The 14,255-nt window shown below is 39.0% G+C and overlaps 1 protein-coding gene across 1 annotated transcript in view; it reads right to left on the minus strand.

Moving 5' to 3' along the window:
• Positions 1 to 8,111: 8,111 nt before the first annotated feature.
• PCDH15 (protocadherin related 15) overlaps positions 8,112 to 14,255 on the minus strand; it is a 786,947-nt gene continuing 780,803 nt past the window's right edge. The window contains 2 exon segments of the mRNA XM_032595259.1: positions 8,112 to 8,972; positions 9,873 to 9,981. Of these exon segments, the coding sequence (XP_032451150.1) occupies positions 8,112 to 8,972; positions 9,873 to 9,981 (970 nt within the window).

The raw sequence follows: 14,255 nt of genomic DNA on the forward strand, positions 1-14,255 counted from the left end.
CATATTTATCTCTACATGTTTAAATTGTGTGTGTGTATATATATATGTGTATATATATATATATATATATACACACACACACATATATACATATATATATACACACACATACATACATATACACACACATATACCATCTATATTTATCTATATACCATCTATATCTATATATACCTACATATATCTATCTATCTATCCATCTATCATCTATTTATGTATCTAAAAGACAGGTAAAATTTCATTTTCTCTCATAGTTCTATGAATGATATTTTTAGAGGATTTAAGAAATCAGTATTCTTTATAGGAGACGGAAGAGAGAAATAGTAAAGGGACACAGAGTCACAGATACTGACATTTCCAAAGCATCTTTGTTCTATACACTCATTTATGTGAATCTTGATGCTGAGATTAAGGTGACATGGCCAGATTTGATAAAAATCTAATCTCTTTCACAACAAACTGAAAAGAACCATGCATTGTTAATTCAGTGATTACTGTATATAAAAGATGCATTTAAGGTAAGTAGGTTAGAATGAAGCAGATTTTAGACAAGACTTCTCTGTGGTCCCTCATACACCTGTGAAGTCACCAAACAGTCTTCCTGTAGTGCACCCACTGCACAGTGCTGTTTGGACAGGCGCTTTAAATACATATACAGACGTGTATACACACACAATAAATTAAAGATATATATACACATAAAATTAAATATACATATAGATACGTATGTATATATGCCCAAGGCAGAGGGAAAAACTTCCCATACGTTTCTTTTCTCTTTGAAAACCTATACCTTTTTCAGTACCATGGGCAAGAAACATACTTGCTAATAATTTAGAATATCTACAGTGTGGAATACATCAATCAAACTTACACTGGCATTTAGCTATGAACATGTTAGAAGACCCATTTATGAAGAAGAATGCAAAGGAAGTTTTCTAATCTTTTATTCTTTACATAGAATACTGTAGAGCGGCAAAATATGTGCAGATTAAATATCTGATTTTATCTCTTAATTGCGGCGGATGTTATTATGGCCATTTTCTAATAGGATAAATTGTAAAATGCCATGCCCAAAGTTATACAGTGATGGGGCTAAAATTAACTCATTCTGTTAAATACGATATTTTTGGGGGGTGTCTGGGTGGTTCATTCGGTCAAGCATCTAACTCTTGATTTCATCTCAGGTCATGATCTCACAGTTGGTGGATTCAAACTCCACATCAGGCTCTGCACTGACAGAATGGAGCCTGCTTGGGATTCTCTCTCCCTCTCTGCCCACTTATGCACTCTCCCTCTCTCTCTCTTTCTCTCCTTCTTTCAAAATAAATAAACATCAAAAAAATACTATAATTTTCTCAACAGCTGTTGTTTATGTAAGGTGTGTGTGGGCCCTGGAAATACAGAGATAAATAAAATTCTGTTCCATGACATGAATGCCACAATGGCAACAGACCAAGAGTTCTCTCGGTCTTCATGATGATTGTTTTAGAAAATTTATTCTTGCCAATCTTGATTGAGATAAAAGGCGATTGAAATTATTACATCATCAGCTACATTATAAAGTGAAATTAAGCTGTATGTGGACAGGGAAATAATTCCTACACCAGAGCAGTGGATGAATGGGTAGATAGTTAGATAATGACTCAAGCATACAAATTATAAATCTCTGAAACGTCAAGACTCAATCATGTTAAAAGACACAATGTAACTTTATACCGACTATGCTTTTTGATATATTTACTCTGATTAGTAGTTCTATGAATGTAACTGATTATAAGTGAACATCTTCGTGTTTAGTAATTATAATTTTTTAATTAGGCAGTATTTTAGGGAATAGTGTCCATCATTCTTAGAACTTGGTGATATGTGTAAATGACTGAAATGTGTAAAAAAGGATGAGACTTCCTGTTTCCAATTAGTTCAAAGATAAGAGTCTGCAGGGAAGGCTTTTCTTTGTATTTTCAAACTGAAATACTGAACATGTAAATGGGAAACTAGTTACTGATTTTTATCCCCACCTGACAGAATAATGAGAAACATATTTTTCAAATGGAAATTTATTTTTGAGACATTGTGTAGTGAGTAACAATGCATTTTAACTGAAAATTTCTAATTCAGATTCTTCAGACAGGAACATAATATTTGTTAAGGAAAAACAGGTGTTTGGATAAAGAAATTGGGAAAGTAATGACTGTGTTGATAATTTCCCAAACGATAGACAAAGGTCAAACCTTCCGTACATGTGCTTAACTTACCATAAATTTAAAGTAGATTGCAGTGAAAAAAAAAATATAAAAAGTAAAGATTTTTATAAAGATCAAGGTCTACAAATGCAAAAACAAGAGAGAAAAAAAGTAGAACAAAGGAATTCACATTATCACTTGAGAAGAGGGAGAAACTATTAATAAAAATCGAGGTTCTCAGTATTATTTTGAACATATCTCTCAGCCTATTGCTGTGTTATTACAGGCACCAGTGGGCATCTGCCCTGAGAATAGATTATTAGCACATTCTGCCTATTTTCCTAATTAGTGGATGTGGTGTACTTAAGCTCCACTTACCGTATAGACTACAGAAAGTGAAGCACAACAAGAGAAAAAGCAAGACTCATGAAATAAGAGAAAGAAAATGTCTTCCCTCAAGCATCAGTATTCCTTCCCCCCCCCCCCCCCCGGCTTTATCAAACACATATGCAATTAATGGTGGTTTAATAGTGGCTACCATATTGCACTTGGAAGACACACTTAGGATAAACAACATGTTTCAACAGCCCCGTTAACCATGTGGTCCAAAAACAATGTGGTCTCATAACACAAATGACATATCACATGTAAAATTCAAGGCAAATTTTTTTTCTGGACTTAAAAGCGTGCTTTTGGCCAACCTACAGTTGTGATTCTGTAACAACTCTCAGTCTGTAATTAATGAAAAGAAGAAGGCTGGGCCAAGAGGTTAGTGTCCGCCATCTGATGGCCATTGAGTCACAAATGTCGACCTTCATTCTTCTTCCCCTGCCCTTCACACCCTCGCGACCTTCCCAAGTCCGCAGGTTTAGCGCAATTCCAGTCCTATAAGCTTGTTCTCATCTTAACCAGCTAGGATTAGCGGGTTCTTCTTCCTGACTGAAAGCTGGTACTAAGAACAACAACAAACAATTGCTTTGCCTATCTAGGAAAAAATAACCATTGATTTCTTTATAAGCATTTACATAGAAACATCGTTTATATCAAGTATTCTTACGTTTAAACTACTTGGACATCTCCCCTGGATTCCACGATTTTAATCCTGAGTCAGTTTTCCAGAACAGTGACAGTCCTATCAATGTAACTATTCAATCATTCCAGATTTATGTATTTAGTGTTAACGTTCTTGCCGCCGTGTATACCTGACCTCAAAATACACCAACCAAATGTTTGATTTGGTTGCTCTGTGTAAAGACTGCTTATCTTCATACTAACTGCATTCACTTAGGGACAGGTTAACTTCATGAGTGGTTTTACTGAAATGATCAAGTTGAAGTTGCTGAAAAACGTCCATCTGCTAAGTACCTTGTGATATTTTGCTATTCCTTTATAAAACTTGAATCGTAAAGTGCAATGACATCTCATATTATCGGGACATTAGTCTTCTTCCAATTTCGGATTTCTCGAACCATGCTCAGAAACCAGTAGCGATCCCCCAAAGCATCTGAGAATCTCCAAACTTTCATTTGAATCTGCATACCTGATCCCTATCTCAGGCTTTATGATTTTTCAATAACAAGCAAAACAAATGGAGACACAAACTTTCTCACCAGGAAATTAGAAATAAACTGGAGAAAAAATTTTAGAGAGAGGCTCAGTGACAAAATTCATTAAATATCACAGCCTGAAATTGGAGAAGGCGAAAAACAAAATCAGATAAAGCTCTTTGCAGAGAGAATATCATGGGATGTTAGGTCAGATGATCCTCAAAAATCAGGAAAATAAATTATATTTAGTGATCTCTGATTGAGCAAATAGGAAAATATAATATGCTTACTCTAACTTCTATCCAAAATATGTTATACTAAAAACAATGGCTTTAGTGTTTCAACGAGTAAGACCTGGAGTTCAATGTGTAGATAATTGTTTCTCAAAATTTAATATTCATACAAACCAGCTTGGGGTCTTGTGAGAATGTGGATGTTTGTTTAGTAGACCTGGGGGCGGGAGCAAGATTCTAAATTTCTAAGAAGCTAATGTTAGAATGTCGTATTTCTTTCCAGTTAATACTGGTAGTTTTTCTGGCAAGGGTATAGAAGGCATCGATTTCCAATAATGTCAGAGAAATGAGATGTTCCTGCATTTGCTCTCAAGTACTTTTTGAAACCTGAAATTAAAACATACTACTTATATAAGTTGGCAAATTTATGTTACATACGATTCATTCACTTTGGAAGTAAGGAAACATTATAATCAGCTATTTTTAAACTATGAAACGTGAGAGAGGAATTAATAATAGTGCATTATTCAATCTCTTTCAACCATATAATAAGCATGCATGAGAGAATTTTTATTGAAATCCGAACTTGGTCAATACTGTGCAAAATTTGAGGTGAACTATAGCTATATCCTACGAAGTCCTATTCAGTAAAATTCCGAATTCTCTTCAATTATAGTGCCATCCTTCTAACATCTGGAGAGTTTGCAGCACACAAGGCAAGCTTCTGGGATTTTTTTTGTTTTGGAAAGGATACTTGGTTTTCATTTCTGTGAATGGTGAAACGCTGTGCTTTGTTTAGTGGTGAGAAATCTTGACTGTGTTCTTTGATAATGATTACCTGGGCATTTTTTTCTTTATCTGGTTCTGCACTTTATGCACATAGATATTACCATTCTTAAAATGGTCTATAAAGAAAATGGAGCTGGAGAAGTGAAATACCATAATAGACTTGAAGCTATAGATTTATACCCTTCCTAGGCATTTACATGTTACCTAAATTCTTGACCCTGCCAAATTCCTTTATGAAATGTTCATGTCCAGTGACATTAATGTGAGACTTCTCTGATCTTTCTACGTCTTCCATATTGAAATTGTGGTTCTAGATGCATTCTTCCTATTTGATCTTTTTCCACCTCAGTAAGCTTTTGATGAGGGGGAGCTTTCTGTGGAGAATTTATTTGGAGAATTCCAAATCATTATTTCACTTCAGATGGCGAAACTCGATTATACTATGTTTGGTGTGGATACAGTGTTCATAAAGTGTGTGTGTAAAGGGGTTGGGAGTGAGGGAAAACCGCAGATGATATTTATAAAAGAGTGTTCCTTAAAAGGTCAACAGATACATATGTAAAATTTTTAAAACTTTATATCGGACAATAAGGAAAAGAGGTTCACGATTCCTAATAATTTACGGAAGATTCCCACATTTGCTATCACTTTGTAATTCTATTCTTTTAAAAAAACAGTATGGTGTAGACAGCAGCTGTATAAACCCATTACCTGTAAAATCCTCTAATATAAATTTTTTCCCATTTTTTAACGAAAAGAAAATTCACATGTACCAAAAAAAGTTCTGTGAAGGTGGAGATGAAGAGTCATCTATGTTAATCAACAAAATATAAATGATGACTTAGTAAATTATTTCTTGTTTATTATAATGAAAAAAAATTCAAGACCCAACAAAACAGCTAAGTGATGCATTTAAGTGAGATGTTATTTAGTGAATTGAGAGTCTGTCCAAAAAAGATTTTCCCGGAAGAACACTTCACCGATACAAATGTGAGTGAGTGCAAATTTGTCTTTTTTTTTTTTTAAAGTTTAAAGCATAGTTTCCAAAGTTTTCGCTTGTGTGCATGATATAAATCCCATACGTCGTTTTGTCAGCGACGATAAAAAGCGCAGTTTATTAAAAACTGAAGTAAAAATCAAAGTAACTTCCTAGAAAACCCCAGTCACAGTTTTGTCATTGGTATATGCAGGCTGTTCCAAGGGCCCATCCAGAGCTCCTCGTCGTCTGAGTGCGTGTGGTCGCTGTGGACTTCCAGAGGGTCCCTGACGTTCTTACTGTCGGCCTCCTGTCCAACTGTGCTTTTCAGCCTGGGGCCCAGCGGCCTCCCTGCTGAGCTGTCGGTCCCCACAGGGCAAGGGGCGAACGTGACAAGAGTGGGCCTTGTGTTCATCTTCTCGGTGGAAAACGGGCCCTTGGACAACGTGTTCAGGGGGACATTCTCCTCCTGTGTCACTGCCAACTTGTCGAGTTTCTTAAAGTGCCTCCCCAGCCGCACGGGGGAAGTGGCTTTTAAGGTATCAGCGAGGCAGGCCCGGCGGGTTCGCAGCACGGAACCGTTCTGTGCGATATAGATGTTGCCATTGATGTTGCTGTGCGGGCCGCGAGGGTGCACACGGTTCCTCTGACACTCTGGGGCGCTGTCTTCTCCGGTGGAGCTGGCCTCATACTCACGGTCCACGACCAGCTTGATCATCCGTCTCCTGGCCCACTGCCGGGAGAAAAGACAAAGAGTCACTGTCACAGGAATCAGAGGGGCAAAGGTTACAAGGCCTGTGAAATTCAACACCCGTGGTGCAAAGCTGTCAGAGGTAAAGGACTGGAGAGAGGTAGGAAGAAACTACTGTCCATTCGCGGCCCAGCCCACGGCCGGTAGGGCATCCCTTCTCAGAGTCAAGTGGGGCTCCCTTAAGGAGCTGACTTTGCAGGTGCACTTGTGTTCTTGCAGATCAAGTTACTGCTCTCTGTGAAAAACAGGCGTATGGTTTATATCGGAGCGAGGATCTCCTCCCCTGTTGGACAGTGGCTACACATTTCGGGGAGGTCAGATTAGAAGGCAGGCACAGCATTAGTACAGCCTGTTCGTAAAATCCTTCCTGCCCCCAGATCTTAAAGATATTTTTTGAACCTGCATTCTTCTAATTCCTGAGTAATCCTCGGTTAGCCAAATGAGAAGCATCCCAGTGTTCCGGATACTTCATTTAAATATATTTAAGTATATCTCATTTAATATATATGCTCGTATATTTCACTTAGATGTATGTTAACCGGAACGAAAACATCTTCCCATCCTGAATAATTTACCCAGCAACACACAAAACAGTGAACAAATTATTGTGAACTTTCCTCTAGTAAGCAATTGGAACGCATGAACGTTTCTACATTTTTCTTTTACCAGTCCACGTCAGGAACGACAAGGAGTGAAGGGTAGCCAGTACTAAATAGTTCCACGTTTTCGGAATATGTGAACCACCAACATGTTGCAGTAAGTAAGCCACACTTTTTGGATTTCCAGGTATAGCTTTCAAAGTTACTATGTTTACTTACCCAGAAGAATGTTTTGTGAAAATTCAATTCCTTTTTTCCTAAATCTTTAACCCCTACCCACAATGAAAAAGAAATGGTATACACTTCATTTTTCAACTTAATTAATTTCATTTAGCTTCTAGTATTTCCAAGCGCCAGCTACAAACCTGTTTGAACATGTGTGGGATTTTTTTTTAAGTTTACTTATTTTGAGAGAGAGAGAGAGAAAGAGAGAGCGCACATGCAAGCAGGAGAAGGGCAGAGAGAGAATCCCAGGCAGGCTCTGCGCTGTCAGCACAGAGCCTGACGTGGGGCTCAGCCTGGTGAACCGTGAGATCATGACCTGAGCTGAAATCAAGAGTCGGACATGTACGCCCCTGGGTGGTATTTTATATAATACTTTTGGCCAGTCGAAATGTACACATCGACAAAAGTGGACTTTTAGAGCCGTCACTGTTGCAAGTCGTGTCCTGATTTTACGGTCTGCGGTTGAGCTGAAACCCCCGTATGGATTCACGAAGCCACGCGGCCAGGCCGGGCGTCCCTGGTGAGCCGTGATGCCAGAGGCATTCCCAGGAGCCCCACTAGGAAGTATTAAATATGGATTAGTCGCTTGTCTTCCACGACCCAGAAGAGAGGGGAGTCCGTGTCCCCGGACACCCTCTAACGCACACATACGCGTGGACAGCGCGGGCTGCCCTTTTCGGGCATGCCGGTGTCAGGTCACACAGAGAGGAGGCCCACGACCTGCCTGCAGGCGTCACCCCAGAGAGCACACAGAGGGCACAGCACACAGAGCAAGGAGCACCGCACACTCCCACCTGTCCTGCTCTCAGAGGGCCGTGTCGTAGCCCTCGGGGCCTCCCGGACGCCTGTCCCGGCGCGCGTCCCTGCGGCTGCCCTGCTCTGGCACCTGGAAGCCCCAGGGCCCTCCGGACTGGCTCTCGCTGCTGCTGCTGCTAACACTACTGGCCGGCTCTGACTCCTCCTCGCTGGCCGAGCCCTCTTCCCCCGAGGCCGCCTCTGCGCTCCCCTCCTCGGTGACCTCCAGGTCTGCCGGCTCGTCCACGGAGGCCAGCTCGCTCTCCCCTCCTGCTGCTGGCCCTCCCTCCTCCTCCTCCCTGGGCTCCTCCTCGGGCTCCTCAGGGGGCTCCCGTTTCCTGCCTTTGACCTCCTTGACCTCCTCAGCAACCGGCCTTCTTCTGGCAAGAAAGATGTTCTTCCTGGCCTTCTCTCCTTCTGACTCCGTGGACGCCGACTCTTCGGATCCAGGGGTAGAGCTCTCTTCCTCCTCCTCCGAGGGCGTCTCTGACTCGGACTCCTCTTCCGTGGTCTCCGACTCGCTGAACTCCGACTCCTCCTCGCTGTACTCTGTGTAGTCGCTCGAGGATTCTTCCTCTGACTCCACCGTGCTCTCTGTGGCCTCGTCTTGGTCCAGGGTGAGCTTCAGATAATCCTTGTCTGCTTCCTCAAGGCGTCGCTGCCACTCTGCACTCTCGAGGTCCACGACGCCCCTCCTCTCGGCCAGCCCTCTCACTTTCCTGAAGATCATCGGGAATATCCTGGCCCTCTTCCACGCGGTGCAGGGAGGCTCGGCCAGCGGTGGCTTCTCGATGGTGACAACTACTTCCTCCTCCTCCTCGCTAGGCTCTCTGACTTCAACTTTAGGTTTTTTAACTTTCCTTGCCTTTTCCTGAAAATCACGAAAATGCAAGTGAAGTGTCAGCTGGGGGACGGTTACCAGGTGACCTTGTCCCACACAAGTTGGGCAGGGACGAACCTGCAGGCGGCTCTCCACCGTTCACCCCGCCGCATGCAGGCACAGAGTGATCACAAAAAAGTACTTTATTTTGGCTCGTACTTTGTATTACCAGAATCTAACGCTTTCGTGTTTCTTTTTCTTATTCAGAGTTTATTTTGCGTCTTAGATCAAAAGAGAAAGAAGTAATCCTGAACTCTTCTCTCTCCCATCCCTACACGTTGATTAAAGTAAACGCTTTGTGTTTTCTTAAACAAAATTTTAAATAATCAGGAAATTACGATACTTTATCTGACTGGTGTATGTGAAATTTGACTATTTTCTTAATTTTGAACAGGGAAAACCTTAGCAACATTTGTTTTTATTTTGGATAAATGTTTCAAGTAAATATTGTAGACGAATATATAAATGACTCCCGTTAATTAAAACGTAAGTGATAGAATTCCATTAAAAATATTGGTGGTAATGCTTTCCTTCTGTTTGATAACTATACTGTTTTCATGATTTTTAGATATGCTGGATAATGTGGGAACCAAAGTGACCATTGTTTTGCAAAATACCTTTTATGTATTTGATTATAATGTTATTTTTATGGAGTCACATGTAGGATTTTAGAAGATATAAACTTCATTGTGGCTTTATTCCAGGTGTTTAACATTTTATCATAGGAAATAAGTTAAACATACACAGTAATGAATTTCCTTCTATAAACAAGGTGATGAAATGGTCCACATAATGAAATTTCCATGAAAAACATGTACTAAGTGAATGGGAGTTCTGATTTTTGAAATATTTTGTAGCCTGCTATTCAAATAGGGTTACACATCACATTACCTCTTCCTCCTCATATTCTTCCTCGGCTTCACCAACCACCTCACCATACTCCTCTGGTCCAGCTGGCGGTAAGAGACGGCGACGGCTTCCATACTGAGGCATCTCATACCTGTAACAGAAACTTAAACTTTCAACACGTTTCTGTGTGGTCCGTGTAACCTTGACTGATCTCGGTGTTCTTCTTTGTCTTCATCACTCAATCAACAGACATCTATTTACAGCACCTATCATGCTCCTTATCAACTAGTTACTAAAAACATAGAGCAAGAACTACAACCTGATGGCCAATGGATTTTGCCATGACGGTGCCCTGGAATAACAGCAAAAAGAACCAGGTTATTTCAGATTCAGGTTAGGGGAGAGGCTAGTGTGAAGGGAACAGCATATCGTTCCTTAATGAGTTGAAGAATTTAGAACATGAAATAGGTTCTTTGTAAAACTAATAGCTTGTTCACAACATAATGTCTCTATAGTTACAGCAAAGACCTGCTTCAGACATGATCTGGAATGGTATTTACATTTTCTTTCTGTGTTTTGGGAAAGCAGTTAACGTGTGTGTAGGGTGGCTTGAAATGCTTATTACTGGGTTCTAAAGTATGTTTTCTTCCTAATTTCTCTTGGGCAAGTCTTGAGGCTGACTAGTTACATCAAAGATTAAACATACCCTATGAAATAAATGGTGAATTCAGGAATTGAGCAAATATGTTTGAATTCTATTCCTCATTTAAATAAGTTTGAATCATTTTACTGCTTCATTAGAGTTGTGGTCAGTATCAGCATAGAACATCAAACCAGAAGTGAATGTTAAAAAAATGGATAAAACCTGATTGAAACTAAAAGTAGATACATAATTCATTTTCAAGGATGAAATGGATGAAATCACATTTGCAACAAAAATGCTAGTAATGTCTAATAATTCATTTTTCATAAAAATATTGATACTGGATAAAAAAAAATCTGAAGATGTACCCATGCTCATAACTGTAATAATCTTGTCCAAATTCCTGGCCAGGATCAATTCCAGACTCCATGGATAACTCCTATTGTTCAAAAAGAGAAATTGCATTTGAAAATAAATTCTTATCACATTTCACATCATATGAATTTAGATTTCCAGACCTAGAATCCCCATGACTCTCAGAACACTCCTGCCAACAAACTTTAATTTCAAATGTTAGTTAAACATATTCAACATTTTTTTCTGGCTCCAACTATTTGACATGAAATAAAGTTATGTCATTAGAATGGAGGGGGTAAAAAAAATACATTTTTTCTAATGGTGAGTCTATTAGATCTATTAGGTGAATCTATTAAAGATTACAGATGAGCATATCACTTGTTCTTGGGTAACTTTACAAACTACCAGTAGAAAATATTTCACTGTATTTTAACTTGTTTTATTAACAGACTTTAGCCTGAAGGAATTATAATGTTATCTTTAGCATTATTTCATTTCCTAAGAACAGCTTCATAGCACCCGGAGCACTTCTATTCATTATTTATTTTTATTAAAGGATATGATGATGATCATTTATACATTAATTCAACACAACATTAATGTGTGAGACCGCTCAGGGATGTTTACATTTTAAAACCTGCTAATTCTAAGGTGCACCTGGGTGGCTCCATCGGTTAAGTATCCAATTCTTGATTTCTGCTCAGGTCGTGATCTCATAGCCCATGAGATTGAGCCCTGAGTTGGGCTCTGGGCTGACAGTGAGGGGCCTGCTCGGGATTCTCTTTTCCTCTCTCCCTGCCCTTTCTCCACTTGCTCTCTCTCGAAATAAATAAGAATAAATTGAAAAAGAAAAACAAAACACCTAATTCAGTCTACCCACAAGAATGGCTAAAACAAGCAAACAACAAGGTCAGCAGTCACATGTTTTGGCAGTGACATGGGGTAGCTGGAAGTCTCACATACTTTTGGAGAGATTATAAATGTGCCAAATCCTTTGGAAAATGTTTGGCAGTAATACTAAAGTCAAATATATGCATATCCTTTGACAAAAATTCAGTATAGTTCAGTTTATATGCTGAACATAAATGAGTATAAATGTGCACCAAAATACATCACTTGTAAAAGCCAAAAACCAGAACCAAAGCAGAAGTCCATGAGATACACACACCTACCTCACACAGTCACAGAGATGAACCTCCCAAACAGAGTGATGGGCAAAAGAAACACACGATTCTATATAATCCTATTTACATAAGCTTGAAACACAGACAAACAGATATGTATGTTAGAAGCCAGTGAAAAAATTCCAATCAGTGGTAAGAGTACCTTGGATAAACCTCACTGGCTACCGTCTTGCCACCGTGCACTACAAGTCTACCTTTAAAAAGAAAGTCTGGCCATGGGTGGCAGCTGAGAGTGTTACATTAAGGAAAGCAAGCCAGACATAAAAATACACATACTGCATGGTATCATTCATACATGGAGTACAAAAATATATAAAAATAAATAAAAAGGCAAACTCATAAAGACAAAGATTAGCAAAGTGGTTGTCAGGGGCTGGGGGAAGTGGGGAGAAGTTGGGAAAAGGGTACAGATTTTAACTACAAGATGAGAATGGTCTGAGGATTGAATGTATAGCATGGTGACTGCAGTTGATAACTGTGGAATTGAAATTTGGTAAAAAAAGATAACTGTTCTCACCAAATAGCAAATCACAACAATGTATACTTTAAATTTCTTATGGTCTTGTCAAATATACTTAAACAAAGCTGAAATTATGTATATATATATATATATATATTTTTTTTATATTATTTATTTTTTTACCTAACATACTTATCTTAGGAAAAAACAAACAAGCCAGCTGAGTCATTGGCAGAAAGGAGAAATAATATCCGGGTGTTGGTATGGACAGGCTTCTAGAGAGCTAGTAGGGGGTGTGCATTTTGTAAAAATTTTTCCTGCTGTGCAGTATCACTTGCTTACTTTTATGTCTGTAGTTATATTTCAACAAAAAGTGCTCATTACAGAAAATGGTAGTGGGAAATGAGGTCAATAAGAATTGGGACGCAGTTAAAGTCTAAATTTAAGTTATTCAAACTAAACACTTTAAATATAAATCTCTCTACCTATATTTTTCATATTGGTAGGCTTGGACTTTTGACGCACCTAAAACCCAACACAATTATACTGGTTTAAATGAAGCAAACTGATTTCAGAACTAATGCTTTTAAACTCTTTGGCCAATGCATGTTTAGTGTCATGCATATGGAGACTGAGAAAAGACCACCAACAGATTTTGAAGTTGAAACCTAAATGTTCATCAGTGGAAGAATGGATAAAGAAAATGCAGTACATAAATACAGCGAATATCACTCAGCCTTATAAAAGAAGGGGTTGCTGTTACATGCAGCAACATGGATGAACCTTGAGAACGTTATGCTAAATAAGCCAGTCACAGAAGGATAAATACTGCATGATCCCATTGAACAAGGTGTCTAAAATTGCCAATCTAGAATGATATGGCCACGGGGTGGGGGAGGGAGAAATGTGGAACCGCTTTCAACTGGTATAAAGTTTCAGTGAAGCAGGATGGAAAGTTCTACAGATCCTTTATGCAACACTGTGTTATTATAGTCAACCGCACTGTGTTATCCATGTAAAATTTAAGAGGGAAGATCTCAAGTTATGTGTCGTTAACAACAATTAAAAACAAAAGTCATTTTGAATTTTGATAACTTTTGGCAATAATGAAAAACAAATATTTATGGAAACATAATGCAGCTGAGTGAATTTCAGATTTTCAGAGTTAGAATCAAATAATTTCCTTTACAGACACACACTTTTATTCTCCTAAAGGGAGAATAGGATATATACCTGTTATCAGATGACTTAAAAAATATCACAGAAGGATAGAAGCAATTGGAAAGGAATCCAGGAAACTTAATCCTGGATTCAATCAGTCACTGTGTTGTCTGAGCTAGGTGGGAAGAGACAGAAGCTGGTAGAAGGGAATCATCTGAAGGGTCCCTCTTGGATTCTTATATCATCAGTTACTGAAGGGCAGAGCATCAACTATGCAGAGATAGATGATAGATAGATAGTTAACAGATAGATAGATGATAGGTAGGTAGACAGATGATAGGTAGATACATGATAGATAATAGATTATAGATAATAGCTACATAGATAGATACATAGATACGTACATAGATACACAGACACATACATACATGAAGGAAGGCATAGCAACCATCAGGCTCCCTAATTGGCCTGAACAGACTGGGGCTATCAACTCTTTCCACTGCCCCATGCAGTCCCTGTTGCCCCACATTTTTTCTGACCACACAGACAAGACAGAATTATTTTAGCAAATTACTGACAAAGTGTAAACGTGTATACTAATGCAAACAAAAGCAACAGTA

Source organism: Lynx canadensis, chromosome D2, assembly GCF_007474595.2.
Source record: "Lynx canadensis isolate LIC74 chromosome D2, mLynCan4.pri.v2, whole genome shotgun sequence".
Classification (NCBI taxonomy): domain Eukaryota; kingdom Metazoa; phylum Chordata; class Mammalia; order Carnivora; family Felidae; genus Lynx; species Lynx canadensis.